The 20,169-nt window shown below is 37.6% G+C and overlaps 2 protein-coding genes across 2 annotated transcripts; one reads left to right on the plus strand and one right to left on the minus strand.

Moving 5' to 3' along the window:
* Window positions 1-27: 27 nt before the first annotated feature.
* LOC113514035 (aldo-keto reductase AKR2E4-like) lies at window positions 28-16,465 on the minus strand. Its single transcript, XM_052901165.1, has 8 exons — window positions 16,314-16,465; window positions 13,879-13,977; window positions 12,198-12,308; window positions 6,676-6,747; window positions 5,643-5,759; window positions 3,000-3,167; window positions 870-1,073; window positions 28-301 (listed from the first exon to the last, which is right to left on the minus strand). Exons 1-8 carry the CDS (start codon window positions 16,362-16,364, stop codon window positions 107-109), a joined length of 1,017 nt encoding a protein of 338 aa, XP_052757125.1. The 5' UTR covers window positions 16,365-16,465; the 3' UTR covers window positions 28-106.
* Window positions 8,359-11,434, plus strand: LOC128202095 (uncharacterized). Its single transcript, XM_052901158.1, has 3 exons — window positions 8,359-8,652; window positions 9,066-9,186; window positions 9,274-11,434. Exons 2-3 carry the CDS (start codon window positions 9,073-9,075, stop codon window positions 10,738-10,740), a joined length of 1,581 nt encoding a protein of 526 aa, XP_052757118.1. The 5' UTR covers window positions 8,359-8,652; window positions 9,066-9,072; the 3' UTR covers window positions 10,741-11,434.
* Window positions 16,466-20,169: the final 3,704 nt, after the last annotated feature.

The raw sequence follows: 20,169 nt of genomic DNA on the forward strand, positions 1-20,169 counted from the left end.
GGATGGGTGGAAATAATGCTCATGAAAGATTTTGTTATGTTATAATTTCATTAAAACTTGGTTAAATCATTGAGTTCTAAACATTGAAACACTGTTAACTGTCTGCTCAGTGTTGTCTCTTCTCAAACGGGTAGTACGGATGGTCGATCCAGTGCAGCACCGGGATGGTCCTGTAGCCACGGTCGTAACTCTTCAACAGGTCTCGCTCCTGCTGAGTCAGGGAGAAGTCGAACACCGCCACGTTCTGTTCTATGCGGGACCTGGTCGTCGATTTTGGTATCGGCACGACTCCTAACTCCACCTGGGGGGAAAGAGATTGTTAGTAATGGGGTCTGATAACCTTAATATACTCCGAAAAGTCAATCTCCATAAGGTTCTTCATGGAAACCATTGCGGGCTAATTCCTGTTGTATTCGTCACAATGGGCTGACTGACTTGCTTTAATCCTCACCTATCATCTCTCAGTGGTGCCCCGCCAGTTGTAGACGGAGTTACCTTGCCATTACCGTCGACGGATAAATTTCTGTCTGTCACTTACGTACAGGAACACCTAGATACCAGCTTAAATCCTTCGATTCGGTGGACGCTAACGAGATGACCGAAATGTGTGTGGGGACACATTTTGGTCATCTCGTGAGCCAGGTCGAGATATTTACTCTTTTTCTCGGTTTCGACTTTCACGAGGTTCTCGTTATGCGGTATGGTGACATCCACCAAAAACACCCTCGAGAGTGCCCGATTCATTATCTCGATATCAGGTTTGTTCACAAGAACTGTCCTGTCCATGATGATGGATCGGTCCTAGTAGAGTCTGACGCTGTCGCTTTCAAGGACCGGCAGGGGCTCGTACTTATTATTATTATACTCACCAGATATCTGAGGGCGATCTGGGGGACGGTCTTGTTGTATTTGTTGGCGATGTTAACGAGAGCAGGGTCGTCGACGCGCGGCGGGGGAGCGTCGTCCTGGGCCTTGCTCGGGAACAGAGATCCGAACGGCGTGTAGCCGGTCACCGTGATGTTCTGGCGACGGCAGTACTCAAGCAGCGATGGCTGCTGTAGGTTCAGGTTGATCTGGAATGCACATTATTTATTTATTTACTAACTTTTGCCAGCGACATCGCTCGCGTATTATACCCGATTTCATGTTCAATAAAGTTTCACGTGTCTAACTTCTAAACTGCCGAAATTCCATGCAAACTACCCCCGTTAAGTATCAAACCCTGTTTTGCCGCCTGCGCTAACGGGATACGCTGGCGGAGCACCAGTGAAGAGTGATAGATGAGAATGAAAACAGGCCAGTTAGCACATCATGATGAATTTATCAGAAATTAACCATGGTAGTTTTCAGGGGGAACCGCGAGGAGGTCGACCAGGTTGAGTATATTGCTAGCAATGGGATTTTTAGTCTCCATCACTAACAACCCCTTTCCCCCCGTCCCCCTTAGGTGTTGAATTTTCAAAATTACTTTCTTAATGTATTTTTCTTCAATATAATGAACTTACATGTAAAATTTCAAGATTCTACATCAAACGGCTTCTTCTGTACGTTGATATATGGGTCAATCAATCAGCATCCTCTTTTATGTAACATACATAAAAGAGGATGCTGACTGACTGACCAATACTCAATTTATTATATGACTCTCATGTCATTATGATGAAATCAATCATTTATTGCATTTTCATGTTGTAAAAATGTAAATCTTAAACATTAGAGGTACAGCATCAACATGAACCCTGGAAGGACTTGATGAGTCGCACCGTAATGTTGAATAGCCTATAAAATCCTTCACAAGAAAGAAGCTTATGGAGTACAAAAATATTTTTTCAAATCCGACCGCTTGTTGCAGTGATTGTCGCTTCCACACAAACAAAATCTTCCCCTTTATCATGTAAGTCATAGAAAATATTAACAACCTTTCAAGGGAACGAATATGAACATTTTTCCTAAATAAATATGAATTGAAAATAAGAAATTGGAATGAAAACCAGTCTAAAGGGGCATAATCTAATAAATGGCCATCTATTGTCTAGTAGAAACAACACTATTGCCGTTAGTTTGCGCCATCTATTGTTTAGTAGAGATAATAGTCTATTTGACAATAGATGGCACTGAAACGACAATTTGATCTTTTAACTACACTTTCACTACAGAAAAATATTAATTTATAATTAATTAAAAAACAAAATCCGTAGCCTATATACTGTAAAAATGTCATCTTATTCGGTTTAGTCTTATGAGAAAGATTAATACACAAATGGAGAAAAATTTAAAAAGAATCATTTTTTATCTACTATTGCATGTATTATGTACTTTTTGTGTGCGCTATCGGTATATGGTACATTGGCGATGTAAAAAATTATAAAACAAAAACTGTAAATCATATGGTTGCCTTCTTTCTTCTTATGCAAATATAATTAGTAAAAAGAGAACGAAAGACACACCATCAGTTGCTATTTTTCTCAATTCACAGCAGGCTACTGTATAGTCAATGTTTGATACGTCAATTATTAGTCAATGACAAATTTTACATTACTAGATTATATATTGGACACAGTTTATGTAGAAAGAATGCAAGCGGGTTGTATCTGAATTTGGTAGGGTTATACGGCCGTGTAACGTTTTCTGTTTGTTGTTGGTTTCCGCCACCCACGGTTTGGAGGAAAGGATTGAGGAAAAAAAGAAGGGAACGTTAGAAATGTGTAAAGGAAATTAGTAAATGAGAGAAACAAGGGATAAATCTATGATAGAAAGGAAAAAATATATATAAAGAATTATTAATAAATTAACTACAGAGAGTATCTGTCTGTCTATCTATCTTTTTTTTTTTTTTTTACAACACAGGGGGCAAACGAGCATGCGGCTCACCTGATGGTAAGTGACTACCGCCGCCCATGGTCACCCACAACACCAGCGGCATTGCAGGTGTGCTGCCGGCCTTTTAAAAAGGAATATACTCTTTTCTTGAAGGTTATGTTGCCTGTCTGCCTGCATACCTCGACCTGGAGCACGGCCGGCGTGACGTGCGTGCGCGCGGCCAGGCTGTCGAGCTGCTGCTCGTTGAAGTTGGACACGCCGATGGACCGCGCGAGCCCCTGGTCGCGCGCCTCCACCAGGCCCTGCCACGTCTGCGCGTTGTCCGTGGTGTCGAATGAACCGTTCGCCTGCAACACAGGGTCGTTTGACATTTCTTATAATTCTCAACTAAGACTCAACAGACTCGTCAGCGTCGTACCAGCCGCTAACTGTAAGCTGCTGAACATATCCCCCTGTTGGAGGTTTTCCAATACTTGCAACGCTTGACGGGCAGGTTGGTAACTGCAATTAGACTTATCGTGACGTTTAAAGAGCGACGCTGCTGCCCATCCCTCGACCATATGCCTGTGGATGTGTGCATGAGTGTGTGTATGTGTGTGCGTGCGTATGTATGCGTGTGTGTGTATGTGTGATTGTGGGTGTGTGTGCGTGTGTGTATGTTTGGTGTGTGTATGTGTGTGTGCGTGTGTGAGTGTATGCGTGTGTACGTTTGCATGTGTGTGTGTGTGTGTGCGTGTGCGTGTTTGTGTGTGTGTGTGTGTGTGTGTGTGTGAGTGTGCGTGTGCGTGTGTGTATGTATGTGTGGGTCTGTGTGTTCTACGGTGAATTTCACACTTTGTATTCATCACGATGAGCCAATTGACCTCGCCTTTCATCATCCTCATCAGTCATCTATCACTGGTGCCCCGCCAGTGTATACCGATAGAGCAGGCGAGGTCACCGTTTCATTTTCATCCATAATACGCAAGTCATGTTGTCAAATTGTGCCACAGTTACCTACCGGCCGCTATCTACAAGTATTGGTACCAATTAGTTTTTATTATTTGACACCCACACGTCCGTAATCAAAACTATAAATGAAATAAAATCGGTTAAGTGCGAACTGAACTCACACGCCGTGGGTTCCGTACAAAAATATATAGATAGATAGATATACAATTTATATCTATATATAAGATAGATAAATGAATACATATGCGAAAAAAAGCAAAATACAAAAAAAATAACATTTTTCTCCTTTCATACGTATGCCATAGTAATACATAATGGTCGAAACTCAGTTTATTGCTTTGCTTTAGGTAAAGAGGTCGCTTGAGAGTCGGCAATACGCACGTAACACCTCTAGTGTTGCAGGCGTACATAGGCTACAGTGAGCGTTCACCATCAGACAAGCTGTATGCTTGTTTGCGACCTCAGTGGTATAAATAATAGTTGCTGAGAGGGGGAAAGGGATTGTTAGTAATGGAGACTAAGAATCCCATTGCTAGCAATATACCCAACCAGGTCGACGTCCACGCGGTTCCCCCTGGAAACTATCATGGTTAATTCCTGATGAATTCATCACGATGGGCTAACTGGCCTGTTTTCATTCTCATCTATCACCCTTCACTGGTGCTCCGCCAGCGTATACCGTTAGCGCAGGCGGGGTTACCATTCCTTTTTCACTCATAAATATAGTTGCCGAGACATAACGCTGTGACGAACAAACGGTTTCAGTACGGAACCCTAATAACACTTGGCATATCATTCGGAGGTGTATGGGTGTTACATAACCGCGGTTGACCCGGCCAACGTTACAGCGCCCCCTACCGCCACCTACCGCGTCCACTTATCGGAATATGAACTACACTATCTCTCAAGTTGGAGTAAACAATACATAGTCACCGAATCCATTAAAATCGATTGAGCAGTTTCGGAGATCCGCATGAACGAACATCGCGACATGGGATTTTTATAGTATTTTTTATTATACAACATAGAATGGTAAACAAGCTGACGGCCCACCTGATGAAAAGTGGTAACCATCGCATATAGACATGAGCAGTACCATGGACTTAACAGAGTATACTGTTTCGCCCATGATACCCCCATGCGTTGCGATTCTTGAGAAATCAAGTGTTATTCCTCTGTACCCTGTAAATTCACGTCATATCCCACCCTTCAAACCGAAACACAGCCATGCAAACACAACTGCTTCACGGTTGAAACACGAATGGGACAGAGGTGCCCAAGCAAACGACTTTTGTACAAAGTCTCCCTCTACTATATTTTACCCGCGACTTCGTTCGCATGACCGGAATATGTTTACTGACCGGATTAAATACCTAAAAATACAACCAACTTTACAAAAAGAGGGTCTTACCTCGTCTTTTTAAAGTCAATTGAAAAGACAACTACCAGAGGGAGACTTTGTACAAAAGTCGATTGCTTGGGTACCTCTGTCCCATTCGTGTTTCAACCGCGAAGCAGCTGTGTTTGCATGGCTGTGTTTCGGTTTGAAGGGTGGGATATGGCGTGAATTTACAGGGTACAGAGGAATAACACCCGAGTCCTCAGGAATGACAACGCATGGGGGGTATTATGGGTGGAACAGTATACTCTATTATGTCCATGGTACTACTCATGTATATACGCGACGGTTACCACTTTCCATCAGGTGGGCCGTCAGCTTGTTTGCCATTTTAAGTTGTATAAAAAAAAAGACAGACTGTAAGTAAATAAATATAAAATGGAGGACTCTGTATAAAAAAAAAAAAAATTACAGTAACATGAAAAAAAGGCAAATTGTCAAAGAATATTGTGAAATAGTGATATCAACTTACCAACAGTCCGACAGGCCAGTGTATCAAGTACAGATCAATATAATCCAAGTTGAGCCGTTTCAATGATTCCCTGAGCGCGGGCACCACGTCTTCCTTCGCGTGGCGTGTGTTCCACAGCTGGAAATGAGTGGAGAGATTTTTAAGACGTACATCTTTAAAGGTTGCCTGGAAGAGATCGCTCTTAGCGATAAGGTCGCCCATTGTTTTCTCATTGTGATTATTTCTTGTAATTGTTTATATTTATAATAAGTTTACTATTGTAATCTTATGGAGGAAACAATAAAGAGTATCTATCTATCTACTTCCTCAGAGAACAGTGAGAAAAGTGTGATGAAAATTGAAAGATGAAATCAAATAAAAATTCTTTATTTTTTTGTTTTTAATTGTTTTCGAATATTAACTATTTTCTACCCACTCTACTGTTCCCGTCAGTTCCCGTCAGATGTCATCAGGCAATTGAAATATCTGCCAGGTTTGACTTTATCATCAGAAGACTTTGTACAAAAGATGTCTGCATGAGTACCTCTGTCCCACTCGTGTTTCTACATGAGTGAAATCACAGGGTGCGGAGATGTAACACCACAGTCTGGGGGGAAAGGATTGTTTAGTGATAGAGTCTAACAGCCCCATTGTAGGGGGAAAGGGATTGTTAGTAATGGAGACTGAGAATCCCATTGCTAGCAATATACCCAATCAGGTCGACCTCCTCGCGGTTCCCCCTAGAAACCATCGTGCTTAATTCTTGTGGAATTCATCATGTTGGACTGACCTGCTTCATCCTCACCTATCATCTATCACTGGTGCCCCGCCAGTGTATACCGATAGCGCGGGCGGAGTTACCATACCATTATCGTCCATAAAAAAAAATCACCACAATCCTCAGGAATGGTAACACATTGATATCATGGGTCGTACAATGTCGTATGTTATGTCCATGGTACTGCTCGTGTCTATAGGCGACGGTTACCACTCTCCATCAGGTGGGTCGTCAGCTTGTTTGCCATAACTAAGTATTATTAAAAAAATTAATTACCTTTGTCGTGACAAATATGTCTTCCCTCTTGATAACCCCTTCCTTTATCTTGTTGTTAATGGCTCGGCCAACCTTTGCGATAAAAAAACAACAATAATTGTGTATGTGCAACTAATGGATATATCTTATTATGTAATGCTATTACAATTGGGTCATTGTTTAAAATTATTTTATCTAAAACATGATTGTTGATTTCCATTTATTGTATACTGATGTACAGGGGTCAATTCTGTGGCAGCATTCTTTAAAATTAAAATTCAAATATAAGGTTGTGGGAGAAAAAGGGATTGTTAGCAATGGAGACTGAGAATCCCATTGCTAGCAATATACCCAACCAGGTCGACCTCCTCGCGGTTCAACCTGGAAACTATCATGGTTAATTCCTGATGAATTCACCATGATAGGCTAACTGGCCTGTTTTCATTCTCATCTATCACCCTTCACTGGTGCTTCGCCAGCGTATCCCGTTAGCGCAGGCGAGGTTACCATACCATTTTCACCCATAAAAAAAAATAAGGTTGTCAAATATCTCCCTTCCGGATTTTTGTCTTTTGAATTTCGCGGCTATGTACAAAGCGCTACAGAGCTCGTATCTGGCAATACTATCATTTGAAAGGTCTTGACATAACCTACAAAACTACGCTATACATGATTAGTTTGGATCTTGCGTTCAAGAGTTATAGACATGTAAACATGGAGTTCACTAACGCCGAAATTCGCGCTATTTTCAAGTTTTCCTTCGTTATAGGCAAATCTGCTGTTAGAAATGTAGTCCACATGGATACTATTAAATTCGACGTCGAAATATGTAAATATGTTCTTAATTCGCTTGTGTTTTTGTTCCATGTTTGTCACTACATAACTCCGTCACTTGTAAACCGATTTGATACATTTGTTTTTTCCCCGGAATAATGTTTACAGGCGAAGGTTACGTTACCACTTTCCATCCAGACCGGCCTCCGTTGGTTAGTTTTAGCCCGTTAGCCAATTGGCCTGTCGGGTAGGCACCTGGCGCTCCTAGGCCAATTTTTGACAGCCTAGGCCTTTAACTAAAGTTCCTCTGAGTAAAAAATTATGCCCAGTAGCACCTCCGACTAACGACCAAAACTAAGGTCTCCTTTTGCTGAGGTATCCCTGCTTAATATTATATATTGACGGGCGCCCAGCGCCTCCTTTGACGACGACGCCAAAAAGAAGTCGTTGAGCATCCACACTGCTTATTTTAAACTTGAATGAAACGAACGAATGTACTCTCTACTATTTGTACTACTTCTCTCTAATCTTTTTGAAACTCACGAACGTAACCTTCGTTCCCCTCTCACCGTACTGGTTATGCTTCAAACTCTTTTCTCCTACATTCTTCACGACTCTAGAACGCGCTTCCTGATGCCATTAAGAGACTACCGACTAAACCGTCTTTCAAAAAAGGCGTTCACGCTCACTTTTTATCTCTATCCAAGCAGTAAGTGCTTTATATTATTCTTAATTTCATGTATAATATAGTATATATCATATATGTGTAAGTATATTTGTTATTCATATATATTTATTCGTGTATATATGTAATTTTAGTATGTATGTATATCAATAATTACTAGTACCGCATTCGAGTATTCTGACACTTCCCTACGGTTGCCTGGTAGAGAATGCTTTTAGCATTAAGTCCGCCATGTACACATATATCGCATGCTTAATGTAATACTGACTCTTTAGTAGATAGGTCAGAATTGAGTTACTTACAGATGTAGGCTTCTGTTACCACTATCTACCGTCTACCTTTTGAATTATGTTGAAATTACGCATTGTTGCCACCCCTGCAATATATCCGTCTCTTTCACATTTGTGGGATCTCTCTTCGTATTTTCGTCAAACAGAGACTCACGCCAGTTTGTGTCCAGCACTTGTAGAGAGAGGTTATTATAGTTTTATTGAACGAAGACCCAATCATTATTGAGTGTGTTTACGACTAAATTTGAAGTAAGTTTTATCCAATTTTGTAATCTTATATTGACAGATTAAATTTGAGGTCAGTTTAATAGATATTTTACTAATATATTACGTGAAACATTCTGTTTTAAGACAATTTAATATTATACGTTATTATATCTTTTGGGAGCTATTAAGATTTAAGTCAGTTTACTATTAAAACAATCCATTACTTGAGGTAACACTTTATAGCATTCGAGTATAAGTCTGTTTACCACTGAAAGTTATTTTTACTTAGGGGCCATAATATTAGTTTAGTCTTTGTTTGAAAAAAAGAATGGAATATAATGCGTAACTTTTTGCTTTTCCTGTAAATATTTTATATTAAGTCATTGTTGATCTAAAAACTACTTACAAAAATTTTTTATTGTCCCAGAGGCATAATATGACTATTTATATTTTAGGTTGATAATGTCGCTGAATAGCTCGAAAAAGATAATAGAACTTATTCGGACTCGAAATCCGGCGCCACTATTGGCAACACAAGATAAAGGACACGAATCAGTGCCATCAACAGAAGTGACGGTAACAATTTTAAAGAACTTTAAAAATTAGGTTCGTATATTTCTTATTTATTTTAATATATTACTAAAATACGTTTTATTATTGTAGATGTTAACTGATATAACAAACAATCCCGAAAATCAGCATTACTCAAACGTACAGGAATATTTTGAAGTTTTGGAATCACCTTCAATTAACAATGAAAATGACTTTCATAACATCACAGACATCCACGATTGCACTGATGAAAAACATTCCAAATCTGAAAATAGCGATGTCGATTTGAGCGATCAAGATTCGACATACATTCCAACTAAAAAGAAAAAGCAAATACCAATATATCCAAGTCGATCAAGATCATCAGGGAGCTCCTCATCTTCTACATGTTCTTCATCCTCATCATCTTCAGGATCTTCGAGTGATAGTTCCGATACAGACTCCAGTAATGAACAAAACAAAATAAAAAATAACATTATTCAGCAATCAGCAAAACAATCGGAGCAAAGAAACATTAATGAACCTACAATAACCGAAGTTGCGAAAAATCAGGAAATCAGACAATATACTACATTACTAGAAGAAAATGAAGGCGAGAAGAAGGGAAGGAAACGTAAACGGAAAGAAGAAAGCTGGAAACAGAATAAAGCTAAAAGTCTGAGAAATGCAGGAAAATCATACATCAATATGAAAAATAAAACAATTAATCCTCGTTCTGTTCAACTACCCTGTGGTATTCAATGTAGACTCAAATGCTGTAAAAAGATAACTGCAGATCAAAGACAAACAATTTTTGATATGTATTGGAATCTCGGCCAGGTTGATGCTCAAAGATCATTCATTATGTCTTGTATGACTAATATAAACCCAAAATATAAATATACAAATGCTAGTAATCCAAGAAATTGCAATAAAGCTTTCCATTTCGTAGTAGAAGGGCAGTCTGTTCGAGTCTGTAAAACGTTTTTTATAAAAACCTTAGATATTTCTGATCGTGTTATACGAACTGTCAGAAGCAAAATAGATGAACATGGAATTCTAGCACAAGATCTGAGAGGACAGCACAACAACCATGCAAGAGTTGATAAACAACTACTAAACGATATTAATGAGTTTATAGATTCGATACCAAGAATTGAATCCCATTACATTAGGCAATATTCTACTCGTGAGTATATTGATGGCGGGAAAACAATTTCAGATCTTTTCAGAGACTTTAAAGTAGCTCAAAATGAAAATAACAAAGCAGCTGGTAGATATTGTACATTTTATAAAGTATTTACACAAGATTATAATATATCATTTTTTCGTCCCAAAAAAGATCAATGCGATTTATGTTTGCAATATAATAACACGACGCTTCAGCAAAAAGTATTACTTAATGATTTGTACAATGCCCATTTAGAAGAAAAAACATTGAGCCGCCAAGAAAAATATAATGATCGCTGCAAAATAGATGATGGAAATAAAGTTCTTGTGTTTGATCTACAAGCTGTTTTGCAATCTCCTAGAGGAAATAATTCAGCATTTTATTACAAATCAAAATTTGAAAAAACTTCAAGAAGATTGGGGTGTTAACTTTAATAAAAGTAAAAACGGGACTACTGTTTTATGGAATGACATAAAGGTGATAATGGTGAAAAAAGATACACCTTTTTCATTTTTCATTAAAACTTCGTACAAACATAACGTATACCAGGAAGTAAGCATCAGAAATACAAGGAAGAAAATGCTTCCTCTGCTTCTAATTAAACCAACTAATGCCTACATACAAAAGAAAGAGCTAAGTGAGAACAAAAAGAAAGATCTGAGAGAGCTTTTATCAAAAAAAATTATTCCAAATTTTTATTTAGATTTTTATAACTCTATTCTTTAATAGTGTACCCACCTTATAATTAATAAATTAACTTAAGATTAATAAAACAATGATTACATACCAAAGTTATTTAAAAAAATCTAAAAAGTTTAATTATGTTTTCTTTATAAGTTTTGATTTTGTTTTATAGTAATTTAACTAAACTTGATTAATACATTGATTTATTTTATAGGTTTAATAACCAAAGTGTGTATATTTTTTAAGTTTGTTAAAACTTTTATGTTCTAATATAGAAATTTTGTTTTATAATTTCAATTCAAACAAGCAATTCTATTGCTTTTTTTTGCATTATTTTTATGTTGATTTATAGAACCAATAAATAAAATTGAGACGTCAAATTTGTTATTTGTATGTGCTACTGATAAAGAATATTGCAATAAAAGTTTATTATTTATATTAATGTCTTTTAATAATTTGAAAATGGCTGGTATTAAGTTTATCGACAGTCTGCTAATTTGAATAAAATGACCCATTCTCTAAATATGTTTTCCCAATGTAATCATATATAGACTAAATCCTAAATTAGTTATTATAAATAATTAATAATTTAAAATGAAACAGGCTTAAAACCTAATAGAATACTTGCATTTAAAAATGTTTGCTTTACTTTTTATAAAAAACTGACTTAACTTAGAATGTACATTTTACATATTTTTTTTTAAATAGATAGAAATTATTTTCGGCATTTGTTTTTACTTGGTATTGATCAATAGTTAATCATATTTTTAAAATACAATCATTCATGGTTAATTAATAATCCGTTTTAATGTTATTCATCAACAAGTAGGCTAAGTCCTTATAGCAAAATCTTCTTTTGCGATTTCCCAACAATTGTATTTTTTGAGTTAGGTCAGTCTTTCATTAGGCATGCGATATGTACTAATGAATAAATAAATAAAATAAATGTGTCCAGTAGAACAGGCATCCCACCACCTGTATCAATATATGTACCTATATTAGTAGCGAGGACGGGATCCCTAAACAAATGTACCTCCAACTATAAATTCCCAAGTTGAACTTTATGTAAACCTTCGTTAACACTCTTTTGGACTGCAACGCTCCCAGGCGCTTCCGATCGACTGAAACTGGTACTGTTTCCATCTAAATAGCCCGTCAGCTTGTTTGTCATACCGTATAGCTTGAGAAAATGTGGGCGTACCTGATCTTCGGTGTTGTATATGCTCGCAGTGTCTATGTGCCGGTAGCCGGCGTCGATCGCGTACTCCACCGCTTTTTCTACGGAATCGTCTTGAACCTCCACGCGGGATCCCTGCAAGAGCACAAATTATTTACTACCCTTTTGTAGATCCCATTCGTGTTTCAACCATAAACCAGTCGTGTTTGCATGGCTGTGTTTCGATTTGAAGGGTGGGATATGGCGTGAATTTACAGGGTACAGAGGAATAACACCTGAGTCCCAGGAATGACAATGCATGAGGATATCATGGGCGAAACAGTATACTCTGTTACGTCCACGGTACTGCTCATGTCTATAGACGACGGTTTCCACTTTCCATAAGGTGGGCCGTCAGCTTGTTCGCCATACTAAGTTGTATAAAAAAAAGGAATGTGATCTTGTTTTACTTGTTTAACAAACAACTCCACTCCCAATTCGAGTTATCCCACAGGATTAATCATACAATCAACTAAGTGCCGCCGCCCGGGCGCCCCTGCTCGTTCATGACGAATTCCAGGTACATACATTACAATGGGCCAATTGACCTGTTTCATCATCACCTATCATCCCTCACTGGTGCTCCGCCAGTACATAGCAACAAAACAGACGGGATTACCATTCCATTATCATTCATTAAAACCATTCCATTATAATCACATTAAAAATGTATGTTTGATGAATAATGAAAGAAAATTATGTTTATTCGACAACACATGCTTGTATGATGTCATACATAGCTAATAGTTATAATTTTGTCAACAAAATTAGATGTATTTAGTGGATTTCCTCGTAATGCCGGATATGTGGCGCAATTACGGTCCCAATTTGATTAGGTAAAAGGTAAAAAATAAACACGGCGAATTTGTCGTTCATGATTCGTGAAAACTTTCCACTACAAATATAGTGAAACAAGCTTTTAGCTGCGACTTCGTCTGCGTGATCGGAAAATGATTAAGAAGTAGCCTGTGAAAGGTATATAGGCTACTACACAGAGCAAGTGATCAATGCATTATATACCATACCATACCATATCTCGGTCACGCGAACGAAGCTGCGTGAAAAAGTTAGCAGAATATAATGCCGTTATTTACAAAAAATATTTTTTTCCTTTACTCAATTTAGAATGTCAAACAAGCTGACGACCCACCTGATGGAAAGTGGTAACCGTCGCCTGTAGACATGAGAAGTACCATGAACTTAACAGAGTATACTTTATTGGCGTTAATGAAATAGTGACCCCACCAGCGCTATCGATATACACCGGCGGGGCACCAGTGAAGTATGATAGGTAAGGATGAAGCAGGCCAGTTAGCCCATCGTGACGAATTCAACGAGAATTGTTCACGATAGTTTCCAGGGGGAACCACGTGGAGGTTGACCTGATAGGGCATATTGCTAGCAATGGGGCTGTCAAACTCCATTGCTAACAATCCCTTCCCCCCAACTGAGTATACTGTTTCACCCCTTATACCCCCGAAATCTCAATCTACGAAAGCTCATTCCAAAACCTACTACTAGGTAGAAACGAACGGGAGATATCAAGAAATGAAGGTGAGGTTCAGCTCGACGGAGACAGGTAAAAGGGTGATGAAAGCTTCAGGTCATTATAATTCCTTGGAACAATGCCCAGTGAAGATATTTTTATGACAACAACACTACTCACATCTCTCTTCAAGCCAAGCCAAGTGCCGAGCCCCAGGCTGGGTATTTCCCTCCCGTCGTTCAACCTTATAGACGGAGCCACGCCGCCGCCTCTAGCTTCCTGTCAATAAAAAAAAAACATAAGTTCAGATTTATATTTTGTTATCAACTACCATAGAGGTAGTAAGGATTATTTTCCATTGAGGGTCTGACCGCTTAACAAAGGATTTATTCCCTAAAAAAACATCAAAACCAGTCATTTTGATTAAAAAACTAAACTGCCAAACCAATTTTGATAAAATTTCTATTGGACCAATCTGTAAGCATATCCTTTCAGATGAAAAAATAATTTTCCAAATCGGTTTTCAATTGACGGAGTTACGAGGTAACAAACATTAAAAAAAATACAATCGAATTGAGAACCGCCTTTTTTGAAGTCGGTTATAAATTAGGATATTTGTAGTTAGGACAGTTACCTGACACCTACAAGTTTTACGTTTGTTTTTCTTGTAAACCGAATAGGATTTCCATCGCAGTATCTCGGACGGTCCTACCACTACAGAATTCTCCAAGTCTTCCTCCCAATTTGGATTCGGTTTACGTATCTTTACTCGGTCCATGGACAAGTTCGTTATTATTCGAATATGATGAGCCAATACATAGTTTTTGCGATAGTTAATTAAATAATATGTTTAAAAATAAAAAAATATCGAAATCGCATTTCGTAATTTTCAATTAATTTCATTTTTAACAAAAAACGAACTAGATAAATATCAGTTATTTATATTTTTTTCTTTATTTAACTTTTTTACAGTCAAACTGTACATTGATAATGCCAAAGATAGTTTCATTTCAATTCAATTCAATAATTTATTGCTATTTCATGTTGTAACAATATAGGTCTTAATTTATTAAAAGTACAGAATCGACGCGAACCCTGGAAGGGCGCAGCGATCACATTAATAAATATTTCATAAAGTATATAACTAAATTTTTACATTATATATACATATGTATCGTCGATTAGCATAAAATAAATAAAACATTATTACGTAATAATGAAACAAATAGGTACAAATACAATTAAATTTTCTCATTGGAACAATTCCTGTAGTGTATAATAACTTTTTGTGATTAAATATTTTTTTAGAGCTATTTTAAACTTTTTAGAATCATCCTCACCCTTTAAGTTCTTAATCTATGGCTCAAATTGATCAGAAGTTTGTCAATATTGTAATGGTTTGTCAGAATAAATTTGCATAATTGGTTATTACCGAAATCTTTGGTTATTATCTAAGCAAGAAGTTTATATATTACAAAACTAAGTTTTTTTTTGACAAACCCAGTAATTTTGATTTAAAAACTAAATAAGATAAAACTTCTGTAAGACCTACCTATAAGTATATTCTTTTAGATAAAAAAAAGAGTTCTACAAATCGGTTCACACCTAAAGAAGTTATTAGGTAACAAATATAAAACTATTAGCTGAACCTAAACCAGAAATTTTTTAACATCTTTTGTAAATTATTGATGCCTATTAATTCTTCTCTTTCCGCGTCTAGGGGAAGTAGATAAAGTTTTGTTTGAGAAATCAGTTCAGGGTACGACAGGACTGATATAACTGAAGAAGGTAAAAGCCCTTAAAATAATTATAATAAAAAAAACCAGAGGGAGACTTTGTACAAAAGTCGATTGCTTGGGTACCTCTGTCCCATTCGTGTTTCTACCGTGAAGCAGTTGTGTTTGCGTGGCTGTGTTTCGGTTTGAAGAGTGGGATATGGCGTGAATTTACTGGGTACAGAGGAATAACACCTGAGTCCTCAGGAATGGCAACGCATTGGAGGTATCATGGGCGAAACAGTATACTCTGTTATGTCCATGGTACTGCTCATGTCTATAGGCGACGGTTACAACTTTCCATCAGGTAGGCCGCCAGCTTGTTTGCCATTCTAAGTTGGATAAAAAAAAAACAAACAAACAAACAAACGAACATAAAACAATCGAATTACCTCCTTCTTTTTGAAGTGTGTTAATTAATTCAAAAAATACTTAAACAAATAATTAAAAACTCTTCCACCTGTAGAATGCTATGTTGTCAACACGGTTTTTTTTTGATGGGTGAAAATGGTATGGTAACCCCGCCTGCGCTAACGGGATACGCTGGCGGAGCACCAGTGAAGGGTGATAGATGAGAATGAAAACAGGCCAGTTAGCCCATCATGATGAATTCATCAGGAATTAACCATGATAGTTTCCAGGGGGAACCGCGCGGAGGTCGACCTGGTCAGATATATTGCTAGCAATGGGATTCTCAGTCTCCATTACTAACAATCCCTTTCCCCCCTGTCAACACGGCTTGTATTTTATTATCCAAAAAAAAATAAAGGTCGCTACATTACCTACTCGTGACAAGCCGGGGTGAATCGCTAGTTAAATATTATAAAATGAAATACTTACATTAAGAAGCAGTAAGGATACAAACACGAAAATATAGGAATGAAGAGCCATCCCGACGTCCAAACACTGCGAACACTGGCTCACTACTGAGAGGCAGGTGTTGATCAAGAGTCGTAATAACGCTTAGCGTGTGTACACACACTGGTGATATTTTTACATCATCATCATCATCATTGTTCGGCCCATTTCACAGTATGTATGTCATAATATTTTTTCATTCATATTTGACCAGTTTTTAGACATTATTTTGATTTTTTTTATATGCAACTTAGAATGGCAAACAAGCTGACGGCCCACCTGATGGTAAGTGGTAACCGTCGCCTATACACATGAACAGTACCATGGACATAACAGAGTATACTGTTTCGCCCATGATACTCCTACATGCGTTGCCATTCTTGAGGACTCAGGTGTTATTCCTCTGTACCCTGTTAATTCACGCCATATCCCACCCTTCAAACAGAAACACAGCTATGCAAACACAACTGCTTTACGGTAGAAACACGAATAGGATAGAGGTACCCAAGCAAACGACTTCTGTAGTAAGTCTCTCTCTCTTTTTCTCTCAGCGTGGATTTATGCATTTTTAATTGATGATAATGAAATGGTAACCCCGCCCGCGTTATTAGTTTACGCTGGCGTGACATCAGTGACGGATGATAGGTGAGGATGAAAAGGCAGGTCAGTTAGCCCATTGTGATGAATACACCTGAAATTTAGCACGATGGTTTCCAGGGGAACCTTGTGCAGGTCGACCTGATAAGGTATATTGCTAGCCTTATATTCTTTCAAATAAAAAAAAAATCAAGTCGAGTTTAGAATCGAGTTTAGAATTTTCTCGTTTTTATTGATAAGTATCTATTGAAACAAATTTGTAGACATATTTATTTATTTTCTGAGTACCAAGAAGATTTATTTACATTTTGACATTTGAATATAGTTGATTAATTATTGATACATATATATAAAATTATATATATACAAATATGTAAAAAATATAATCTATTTATTATATATCTATTTATTAAATTTCGACCTGGCCATTTATAAATGTTTTGAATGTACATGAAAAAAAAAAGAAGTTGTCATTGGAAAATTCACAGTGCTATTATTTCTTTTTTATACCACTGAGGTGGCAAACAAGTATACGGCCCATTTGATATTAAACGGTTACCGTAGCCTATGAACGCCTGCAATACCAGGGGCATTACACGCGTTGAAGAAACCTCGTTATCCCTTTTTTAAAGAACCCCACGCTGTAGTTTCTTCGAAATAAAACTTGACAGGGAGCTCTGTCCATAACTTGAGCGTTCGTGAGTGGAAACATCTCTAAAACCGCGTTGTACGCGACCATCTAGGCGCTAAGGTATGGTGTTTTATTTTCAATATTATTTGTAATTATAAATAACATATGCTCCGCACGAACCCCTTAAATATCAATATCTTGTTTCGGATTGATATCCGCTGCTGACTTTCACCACCATACAACCCACCATAAAATAAAGTTTCATCCCAACTATCTAGATGTATGGCGGTCCTCCACATCGCGTTTTGTTCCACGCACAACCACTCTTTGGAATCCACTTCCAGCAGTAGTATTTCCGAACCGATACAACAACATGACCTTCAAGAAAAGAGCACATTCCTTTTTAAAAGGCTGGCAGCACACCTGCAATGCCGCTGGTGTTGTGGGTGATCATGGGCGGCGGTTGTCACTCACCATTAAGTGAGCCGCATGCTCGTTTGCCCCCCGTGTTGTAAAAATAAATGTTAAACTATTATTTACAGAATCAATGTGAACGCCTCTTTACCATATAAAGTTTATCCAGTAAGGTTGTATAATTAGAAGCAAGTTTTATCTAAGGGCATCCGCACACTGAGCGACCGGTGGCGACCAATAATGGCCGCGATAAGTCGTGAATTCCTTATATTTTTATTTATTTATACTTTATTGCACAATAAAACTTTGTACAAGTGGCGAGCTTAATACTATGTGGCATTCTCTACCAGATATACTACAATCATATCTTACTTATGACTTTACCGCTCTGCCGTCGCAAGAAAAAAGTAGAAAAATAAATTAGTAAATTTTATAATATATAATTTATATATAGGTCCCGGCATAGAATAGGCCACCCCTTCCTTTCTCGTGGGTGTCTTAAGAGGCGACTAAGGGAGGGCGAGGGATGGGCAGCAGCATCCCTCTTAAAAAATTTCTAAAGCCTAACTGCGTTTGCCAACACGCCTGCCAAGCCTGGTAACTATTAGCAAAACCCCTCAATAGAGGAAGGCCTATGTTCAACAGTGCCTATGGGCAGTTAATGGCTGATATGTATTAAAGAGAATAAAAAGAATCAGCAAATCGTAATATATTTTATGTAACAATCCACAGCCATATTAGAACATCTAGTTGCCATAGCGACCTAAACACAGATATATAACTACACTGATTATTTCTTGTAATTATTTATATCTATAATAAGTTTACTATTGTAATCTTTTGGAGGGAACAATAAAGAGTATCTATCTATCTATCTGATTTAAGTTCACTAGACGTGCCACATACTGGACGTGCTTTACCAGAGGGAGACTATACAAAAGTCGATAGCTTGAGTACCTCTATCCCATTCGTGTTTCTACCGTAAAGCAGTTGTTTGCATGGCTGTGTTTCGGTTTGAAGGGTGGGATATGGCGTGAATTTACTGGGTACAGAGGAGTAACACCTGAGTCCTCAGGAATGGCAACGCATGCGGGGTATCATGTGCGAAACAGTATACTCTGTTATGTCCATGGTACTGCTCATGTCTATAGGCGACGATTACCACTTTACATCAGGTGGGCCGTCAGCTCATCATAACAATATGATGGTGGCGATAATAATATATAATACAAAGAAAAAATAAAATATTTCCTATTTATAATATTAACGTATGCGTGGATTTTGGGATAAAACGGACATAAGAATGTATTGAGCCTTTTAAGGTCGGCCATTGACACTCAATGCCCCCCCGCCCCCCATCAACGGCCATGGACTAAGCGATGGCCGTGGATCGCAATAAATACAGAACTATAAGCTGTTTCAATAAATAAAACAATAAAGTTTCTTACCCATTAAAAAAAACTCAAGTTTCATTACAAAAGGTAATCGAGTTTTGTCGATTTTATCACAGGAACATTCTCAAATTTTAATTATTGACGAATTGAAATATTACATCGTCTGTTTAGTTGTGGCCAAGGCTTGTATGGTACTTTTCTCAAAAAATGCGCGGAAATCAAAAACACAATTTTACTTTTTAAGTTCAATGACGAATAACGAACAATAATAATTTTTCACGCGCCATAATGTTCCTTTGTTTTTTTTTCAATAAACAGCTTTCTATTTGCAAGCCAGTTCGAAATTTTAATAAAACCTTTTATTAGTTACCTCCTTGGTAGCCATGTTTCGAAGTAAAAGGTCATTCCATTTTTAAATTACAGGACAGATATGAGTTTACATAGTAATTTATCTGGCCGCAAAACACGACAGGTATGGATTTTCATACAACTTTTGCCGGCCGCTGCCCGCATGTATCTGGCCAGTACGGCAATTTTGATTTATCTCGAAGAAGATTGTCAAAATAATGGTCACATTTCCAAGCATTTTTGAGAAAAATTTATTATTTTAACCATTTTTCCTTTAATTTTGTACATGAATTATATCATCCTTGATATATTTCACCTATAAAAAAATCATGCAAAGAAGGGTTAAGGAGCTATAAGACAACAAAAAAAAAAACAATAACATTTACAATACCAGTAAGGTACCGTATGTCGTGAGTCATACTGCATTGTAATCCATGCACTATACTGTATTAGC

The sequence above is a fragment of the Galleria mellonella genome, unplaced genomic scaffold (genome assembly GCF_026898425.1).
Source record: "Galleria mellonella isolate WM207_F2 unplaced genomic scaffold, CSIRO_AGI_GalMel_v1 utg746, whole genome shotgun sequence".
NCBI lineage: Eukaryota > Metazoa > Arthropoda > Insecta > Lepidoptera > Pyralidae > Galleria > Galleria mellonella.